This window comes from Mustela putorius, unplaced genomic scaffold (assembly GCF_011764305.1).
Source record: "Mustela putorius furo isolate JIRA1106 unplaced genomic scaffold, ASM1176430v1.1 tig00000580_pilon_pilon_pilon, whole genome shotgun sequence".
NCBI lineage: Eukaryota > Metazoa > Chordata > Mammalia > Carnivora > Mustelidae > Mustela > Mustela putorius.
In genome coordinates this window covers 12,801,755-12,810,533 of record NW_025421423.1, presented here as the reverse complement: position 1 = coordinate 12,810,533, position 8,779 = coordinate 12,801,755, and the positions used below count along the sequence as shown (strand labels likewise).

The following is an 8,779-nucleotide window of genomic DNA, read 5'->3' as shown; positions in this document are numbered from 1 at the left end:
AGTGCCCAATGCATACCTAAGTCAGTTTCTGTTTGTAAAGCCTTTTGTTATGTAAAATGGAGCTGTTGGGACTTTTTCTTTTGGTTTCATTTTGTTTTTCTTTATTTGTAACTAGAGGGAGAGAGTTGAGTCTTTGGTTGGAGGAAGACCTGGGATACTGGGTCTTGATAGGTTCTGAGACCCTGTGACTAGCGGACAGAAGACCAGACACGGAAGGAACTCTCATGAGGAGAGTCATAATAAATTGAACACAAGTGGCCTGGTGAAGGGCTTGGGTCACAAAGGGACACAGGGTAGGCAAGTCAGGGAGGAGGAATTCTTCCTCCTCTCTGAGTGGAGCCCAGCTCTTTGGCACGCTGAGGATTAGAAGTTCGGGAGTATCCAGGATCTGGGAATAGTGACACACACACTGGCAATCCTGTGACAGATACAGGAAGCAGTGAGCTGCTTGGGCAGCAGGAAGGACACAGGGTGGTTGGTGGTTGACTCCTGTCGCTGGATATATGTCAGGCACCCTCTTTGGGATTCTCTACTCATTACTGAGGACTTTTTGGGGAAGAGGCTGAGACCTTGTTGTGATATAAATAGGAGCTTGGGGCACTAAAATGGGCACTAAAATGGGCACTAAAAACAAACATGACCACGATTGTAATATAATCTCAGCAGCCCTGGACAAAGTAAAGAAGCAAAGCAAAAATGTAAGACAACTGAAGCAATATATTTACAGAGTCAAAGTGCAAAGATCACTAGAAGAACAAGAGCTGGGACCTGAAACCTAAAAAAAATGAGATAGAAAGGAATTATTTTTTCTTTTACTTTATCTCCTGACTCCCCTTGTCTCCAAGTCTTAGTAAGCAACAGTTTCTTCATCTGAAAACGGTGAATAATGGTATTGTCTGTCTACTTGAAAAGAAACAAATTATGTTTAAATTTATAGGAAAACTTACTGAAAACAGAAAATGTGCAAACTGCAGGGTTTCAAATCAGTCACATATTGAGTACTCAGTAAAGCTTGCCTGCTTGCTTTTTTCTTCTCTTTTTAAAGATTTATTTGTTTGAGAGAGAGAGAGTGAAAGAGGTTGAGAGAGCATTGCACGAGCCGGGGGAGGGGCAGACAGAGAGGGAGAGAATCTCAGACTTACTCCACTCCTTTCTTTTCCTTTCATTTTCTTTTCTTTCTTTTCTTTTTTTGTTTCTCTCTCTCCTTCCTTCTTTCCTTCCTTCCTCCCTTCCCTTCTTCCTCTTCCTCCCTCCCTCCCTCCCGCTCTTTCTTTCTTTCTCTTTTAATAAAAATGTTGGTTGGGGTGTGAGTAGTAGGGCTGGATCCCAGGATCTTTCTAACATAAAAAAGAACCTTGCATTGCCCTAGAGATTTCTCTTTTTCTCTCCTGAGACAAGAGCTTCTATTATTATCGTATTCACGTGACAGATGGGAAATCAGGATTGGGGGCTTAACTAATCTGACCCCGGGTCTCAAAAAGAAACAGCAGTTTGAGAATCTGATCTCGAGCTCTTTTAGGAGTTTAGATTCGCTCACATGACATCTGCCCCCAATGTCAACAGTAGCTGTACTTCATAGTGCACTGGGGAGCTTTAAATAACATGCCAGAGATCACTAGTCAGACCAATTAGTACAACAGGTAAGACAACAGACTTAGGAGTCAGATTCCGCGCTTGAATTATGCCTTTGCTACTCAGTAGCTGTGTGCCCTTGGCAAAGTACTTAACTTCTCTGTGCCTCAGTTTTCTTTTTTGTAAAGTGGGGATAATAACTGGAGGGTTGTTCAAAGGATTCAGTGAATGAGGACGTTGGAACAGAGTCTGCGGTATGGTAATCGTTATTTAAGTACTGCACGGGAGCAAACACTTTGCTTAAATAAATCAAGAGAACTGAATGTGGGGATCCGTCTTTCTTAAGTACTACCCCCCAGCCCCCGGCCCATCCTCGCCACCCCGGGGATTCTAAAGTACAGCCTAGAATTTCGATCTGCGAATATAGTGCCTCTTTGGAAATTCCGCCTCCTGAAAAGTTGACTTTAACCAATGGGTGAAGCGACATTTTTGCACCACATTCCTGGAAGATGTTGAGCCTAGAAACCTGTTACCTGCATCTGCAGGGACCAATAGGCGAAGGCACCCGGGGGCGAAAGAACTCTTTCCAGACTTTCTGGGAGTTGTAGTTCTTTAAGGGTCTTGTAGGCGCTGAGTGCCCAGCTAGAAACTACAACGTCCATAATGCTGCGCGCGGCGCGCCTTGCCTCTCCCCGGTGCCTCCCGCTCGGCTTCCCAGTACCGCCTCTTGGCGGCGGCAGCGGAGCCACCATGGCTGACGGCAGCGGCCCTGCCGAAGCGCCCAGTCCCCGGGGCTCCCCGGGCCGGGTGCTGCGGGTCCCGCGCGCGGTGGGCCCGGGAGGCGGCGGCGGCTGCTGCGGGGAGACGCCGAGGACGCCGGCGCTGGCGCTGCGCTTCGACAAGCCCATCAAGCAGGCCTTCTACAACACGGGGGCCGTGCTGTTCGTGTGCCTGTGTTGCGGCGCCGCCGTGCTCGTCTACTTCATCCTGGAGGCCTTCCTGCGGCCGCTGCTGTGGGCCGTGCTGTGCGGCACCTTCTTGCACCCCTTCAAGAGCTCGCTGACGCGCCTGGGCCGCCACTGGCTGCAGCGCCTGCACCGCGCGCACACGCCCATCGTGCTGGCCGCGCTGCTGCTGCCGCTCTGCTTCGCCGACTACGGCGTCGAGGCCCTGGGCGAGCAGGCGCTGCGCCGCCGCCGCCTGCTGCTGCTGCTGGGCGCGGGCGGCCCGCTGCTCTACGGCCTCTACAGCCTCGGCAGCTACCTGGGCGTGCAGGTGCTGCTGGCGCACGTCGGCGCGCTCATCTGCCGCGGGCTGGACTACTTCAGCAGCCTGTGGGTGAGTGAGCGGCGGCCCGGCCTCCGTCCGTGGGCCCGGCGGGCGCGCGGCGGCCCGCGCTACACACCCCTGAGTCCCGGCGGTGCGGTCCTGCAGCACCTCCTCACCAGCGCGGGGACCCTGCAGAGCCTCCGCCCTCCTTCCCGTGCTGCTGAAGACCTCGGCCCGCTTCCTTCCAAAGAGAGAGCGGGTGTGGCTCGCAGCAGCCTCCCTGTCCCCCCGGCCCCATCTTAATAGACCCTCTCCTGGGGACGTGTCCCCAGGTGGGGGGAATCGCAGTGCGGCTTTGCAGGTTTGAGTTTTGAGCATGGGCAGGTGGACTTGAATTTACCCCTGGCCAGAGAAGGGGCAGGGTGGTGGTGGCCCCGGTCATCTTCAGTTCTCACAGGGGACTTTTCTGGATGGCAGCGGGAAGGGACCTAACGGATCCTAGTCCAGCTTGACATTCTGCAGATGGGACAGGTGACCTTTTTTTTTTTTTTTTTTTTTTTTCCCCAGGCAGGCCAGGGCTAGTTAGGGACAAGGAAGAGGGCGTGACTCCAGTTGCTCAAGTCCTAAAACAAAGCATTCTTCAAAGGCCTGTGCAGTTTCTGAGTTCAGATGAGAGGCCCCAGGCCTACTTCACGCCACAGTCTACTTCTTGGGAACCACCTGCGGAGGGAAAGCTGTACCACAGTACCTCGCCTCCCGCCTGGATTACTTACGCAGGCTGGGTGAAGGAGTGGCACATTTGTGATTCTTGGATCACTCTGAGCTTATTTTCTTAGAAAACTAGGGAGCTTTAGAATTGGAAGGGATTTTGAAGATAATCTAGGGGCATACTTCCTAACTCAGACTAGATTGTAGACCAATTAATACCCAGCTGTTTAACTGAGGCCTGTTAAAAACAGGTGGCTGTTTAATGCACATTTGTCAAACTAATTTGGCTATTTTGTCAATAAGGCTAATTTGTCAATAAACAATACCCTTTAAGAATAATTTTATTCGCTTTTGTCAGTGTTCAGTGTGCCTTGACATCGAGTTGCAAAATAATTCCCCTTTGTCTAACAGGGTTTTGACTTACCAAGGTTATTTGTAGAATGATGCTTGATCCCAGAACTCCTGTATTCCCTTGTTCTATCAGGGCCACCTCTCAGTTTCCATCAAAAGGTGATTGAACATGTTGATGGATACTAGGCTTTGTGTAGGCTGTTTTTTTTTTTTTTTAAGATTTTATTTATTTGACAGACAGACACAGTGAGAGAGGGAACATAAGCAGAGCGAGTGGGAGAGGGAGAAGCAGGCTTCCCGTTGAGCAGGGAGCCTGATGCAGGGCTCGATCCCAGGACCCTGGGACTATGACCTGAGCCAAAGGCAGACACTTAAGGACTAAGCCACTCAGGCACTCCTGTGTAGAGGTTTTAAAGGAATAAGATGCAGGCTTTGTCGTCAAGGTGCATATAATTGTATGTGAACATGTTCTCCTGGAGAAGACACACACACACACACACACACACACACACACACATGTCATGGGCCAGCAAGGTAGTGGGGAACCCCTCGTCCATACTTTTGGGATGCAGCCTGTCCTCAGATAGACAAGATTTGGCCTCTAAGTGGCCTGGGCTTTTTCAATTGTAGTAGGAAGGAGGGATGTGGAATGAACTTGAACTCACAGGGCTTGCTGGATTGTCCGATGGGAGAGATCCCGGAGTTTATACACTTTTTACTGCCAGATGCCTGCCACTCTTCAGGAGAGGCTTCTAAGGCACAGAGAATGTGGTTGTTCCCGAGGTCACACAGTGTGAAGAAAGTCATGCTTTGCTTTTGTGGAGTACGCCATGTCTCCTTTGCCCTGTTGTACCTTCAGTGCTATTTCTCCTTTACCTTGTTGCACAGTTCAGTTGATTGAATGGCTCATATAAAGCAGAATACTGAATGCTGTTAAGAAATATAAATACAGGGGCACCTGGGTGGCTCAGTGGGTTAAGCCTCTGCCCTCGGCTCAGGTCATGATCTCAAGGTCCTGGGATTGAGCCCTGCATTGGGCTCTCTGCTCAACAGGGAGCCTGCTTCCCTCTCTCTCTGTCTCTCTGCTTGCCTCTCTCTCTCTCTGCCTGCTTCTCTGCCTACTTCTGATCTCTCTCTGTCAAATAAGTACGATCTTTAAAAAAAAAAAAGAAAGAAATATAAATACAGTGACTTGATTTCTATCCAAGAAATTCAGTCTTGTCAGAGGCAGACACATGTAAGGTCTCTGCTGACATTTTTACTGTTGATACTGCAATTTAGTGAAATTATTTTAGGCGAGGCCAAACAGGGTATCCACCAAACTGTAGCAAATTGGAAAATAAAAGGTCTAATGTGTGAATAGTGTAATTTCATACTTCAGGATCAATGGAAAGTGGGGGCATTTCTTCTAGTTACCCTCAGTGAAAAGAGATGAGGAAGTTAAGTACCAGTGGGGAAGTGCCTGTAGCTGCGTGTATGTCATTTTGTGTATCTCTTTACAGAGGAGAAACCCTCATTTTTGTATTTTACTTAACTACTCTAATCTGGGTTGAGGATGAGTGGAAGAGAAGTAAGGGCCAATATTGATTTTGTGGCAGGGAATGGGGGTTAGGGTAGTCAAGTTAATTAAGATTTTTAAAAGGCTTGAAACAGCAGTTTGACTGCAGTGATGGGGCATGGGAGAAGTGGGGTGGGGAAAACAGAACCATTATAACAGAAACTGTATGGGTTAACTAGGAGTGAGTGGGAGTGGTAGAGGGGGTTAAATTGAATGAGAAGGTCCCTTAGGTTGATCTGAGTTTGAGAGAAATGAGGCTTGCAGTTGTGGTTTCTTCTTCTTTTTTTTTTTTTAAGATTTTATTTATTTATTTGACAGGCAGAGATTACAGGTAGGCTGAGAGGCAGGCAGAGAGCAGAGAGAGAGGAGGAAGCAGGCTCCTCGCTGAGCAGAGAGCCCGATGTGGGGCTCAATCCCAGGACCCTGGGATCATGACCTGAGCCAAAGGCAGAGGCTTTAACCCACTGAGCCACGCAGGTGCCCCGCAGTTGTGGTTTCTTGAACCAGCACTTAGGCATGAGTGGTTGGATGGGGTGAGGTGTACTTGGGAAACAGAGACAGGAAGTCCTCAGCTCTTAGCCAAAAAGGCTGATTAAAGCTTGACACAAAGTGGAGGAATGTCGGGTGACTGGGCAGGGGGCCCACTCTGTAACTTTTCTATCTCATAGTTCACCGTCGCTGTGGTTCTCTGAGCCCAAGCAGAGCGGGCTGGCATTGAAAAAGAGTCCATGTTTTCTAGACAACTTGTAAATTTGAGCCTGCTGCCGAAGAGGGACGTAGATGAGAAGGGCAGGGAGAAAAGTCACATATAAGCAAATCTACGTTTTGTAGAGCCACAGTTCATACGTTTAAGGTCCAACTTTTGAGAATCTATCATATGCCAGGTGCCGGATTAGGTGCTTTCATGGGTGTTGCTTTATTCTCACAATTGTCCTATGGAGGAGGGAGGAATTTTGTTGGTTCAGCAATTGACTTAGAGATTGATCTGTTTATTCTGTCAGTAAAAGCTCTTCAGCAGACCTATTAGTAAGTCCTTTTGTGATCGGAATTCTCTGAGTAACCTTTGGTAAGAATTTTTAAAAGGTTTCCCCTGCTACATTGTGTTTAAATGTTTTAATTTAACTTTCTAAAATAAAAATTGATTTTAATTATTTGGGGAAAGAAACATAAAAGAATATCAGGACCGGACTAACCACGGATGTTTCCCCAAAGGCCCTTGGATTCTAGTCATCTAGTGACCTTGGTCATCTATTCTTTTATCCTTGTATCTGTTCAGCTATTTCCAAGTGGTTTGGAAATAGTTTTCCTTTGTAGTGGCTTCAGTAGCTGTATTTTCCTTTTTTGCTTATTCTTCTAATTCAGTTCCTTTTCACCTCACTCTTGTGGTTTCTTCAGTCTCCTAACACTCTGTCCTGCTTACGAGTACAGACTAGTCATTTATGGTATGAGTAGCTCTTTTAAACGGTTTCAGATGTTAGAATTTTGCATGGACTTAGTAAGTGGTTTCTAAACACTTAAAAAAAAAAAATCACCTGTTGCACCATGCTGACATGTGACACAGCCCTTGGGGCCCTTGGCACCTTCCCATGATGTGGAGTTGTCAAGATAAAACTGAAAAAAAGCTAATACCCACCCCTCCCCCACCCCTTTGCTGGGAGTGTTTTGATGTTCCTCTCCTTAGTGCAGACATGTTAGAATATTTGGAGACCATGTACAGTTTTTGCAGTAGTGATGGATTTGATTTCTCCATGGTTCCCGATGCCACTGTTTCCATGTTACTTTATATAGAAGTATGAAGAAAGGCGAGAAGACTGTAAATTCTATTTATTTAATTTATTTTGTAAGTAATCTCTCTGCTCAACATAGGGCTTGAACTGAGATCAAAGAGTCGCTTGCCCTTCTGACTAAGCCAGCCAGGCGCCCTGAGACTATAAATTCTAAACCGAGCTCTGTCTGTAACTTGTTTTGTGACCTTGGATTGACTAGGGCTCTTCTCTGAGCTACTAAACTCTAGTTGGTGAAGTGTGGGTTTGGCTCGGATGATTTCTAAGGTTCCTCGTGTGGTTCCGAAGTGTTTGTCATTGTTGCTCAAAAGGCTCTTAGCAAGTGCACATCTGTCAGCCAGCCAGGCCCCCTCCATCCCACTTCTGAACCTCTTCTAGGTGTGTTTTCGCTCGCCTGGTATCCGTGAGGAGGAAAGTTTCCAGTGCTTAGGTTCTTTTTCAAAGACTTTGATTATAAAAGGTTCTTCCTCTTTTTTTTTTTTTTTTTTAAGATTTTATTTATTTATTTGACAGAGATAGACATAGCGAGAGAGGAACACAAGCAGGGGGAGTGGGAGAGGGAGAAGCAGGCTTCCCGCTGAGCAGGGAGCCCGATGCAGGTCTCTATCCCAGGACCCTGGGATCGTGACCGGAGCTGAAGGCAGAAGCTCAACCAACTGAGCCACCCAGGCGCCCCTGATTAGAAAAGGTTCTTGACTCTAAGTTGCCACACCATAAAAGAGTACAGTTTTCAAATTAGAATAAAGCTGATTTAAAGGAGGCCGAAGTACCTGAAGCTACCAGGGTTTGAGACTTGTACGTTTGTGCAGTTTGGATCGTTCTCTGTGCTTTTCTTCTCTCGGTAAGACTTGGGAAGCTGTTTCACAAAAACCTGCAACAGCAACAAGCCAAGTTGCTTTTTTGGTTAATTCCCACATGATGATAAATACAGCAATCTCAAAGGCAAAGTCTACTAATGCATTTAATATTTTAATTAATCAGTAAAGCGTGTTAATTAGCCAGATGAAAGGAAATTGGATTGTTTATTAGCTTGCTTGTAGTGCTAAATAAATGCCTCCAGTTTTTAGGGGGCATCTTATATGGTATCTAGCGCACATGGGTGCTTTAAAATGAGTATTGAATGTGTATTTGAGAAGGATACATTGTTTTAAAGAACAAATTTGAGGAAGTATGACCTCTTATTTATAATTTGTGGTTCATTGATCTATGGCTGGAGGAAAATTTATACTTGAACAGGTTTGCTCAGAGGCTAAACATAAATTTATACTTGAACAGGTTTGCTCAGAGGCTAAAAAAACTCTTAAAGACACACTTGTAGGAATCCATCCTAGAAATTATGTATGAAATTTGAAAGTACAAATCTTTATTTTTGGTAAAGTTGTTTTAAAGAATATTTAGCAGTTTCAAAAATTGGTTCAAGTAAAACATGTTTGTTACATAAGAATCAATTTAAGCAGCATAGAAGTCTATATGGTAAAGTGAATAATTTCTTTTCTTTGCCACCATTCCCACTGTGTAGATGTTACTGTTACTGTTT

At 46.3% G+C, this 8,779-nt stretch overlaps 1 protein-coding gene across 3 annotated transcripts in view; it reads left to right on the top strand.

The window, feature by feature from the left end:
* The first annotated feature begins 2,270 nt into the window (after nucleotides 1-2,270).
* The window catches only part of TMEM245 (transmembrane protein 245), a 97,118-nt gene continuing 90,609 nt past the window's right edge, over nucleotides 2,271-8,779 (top strand). For all 3 annotated transcript variants that reach the window (XM_004747766.3, XM_013053839.2, XM_004747765.3), the window contains exon 1: nucleotides 2,271-2,910. In XM_004747766.3, coding sequence (XP_004747823.1) covers nucleotides 2,323-2,910 — 588 coding nt within the window. In that variant the 5' untranslated portion in view covers nucleotides 2,271-2,322. The remainder of the gene's footprint in view (nucleotides 2,911-8,779) is intronic.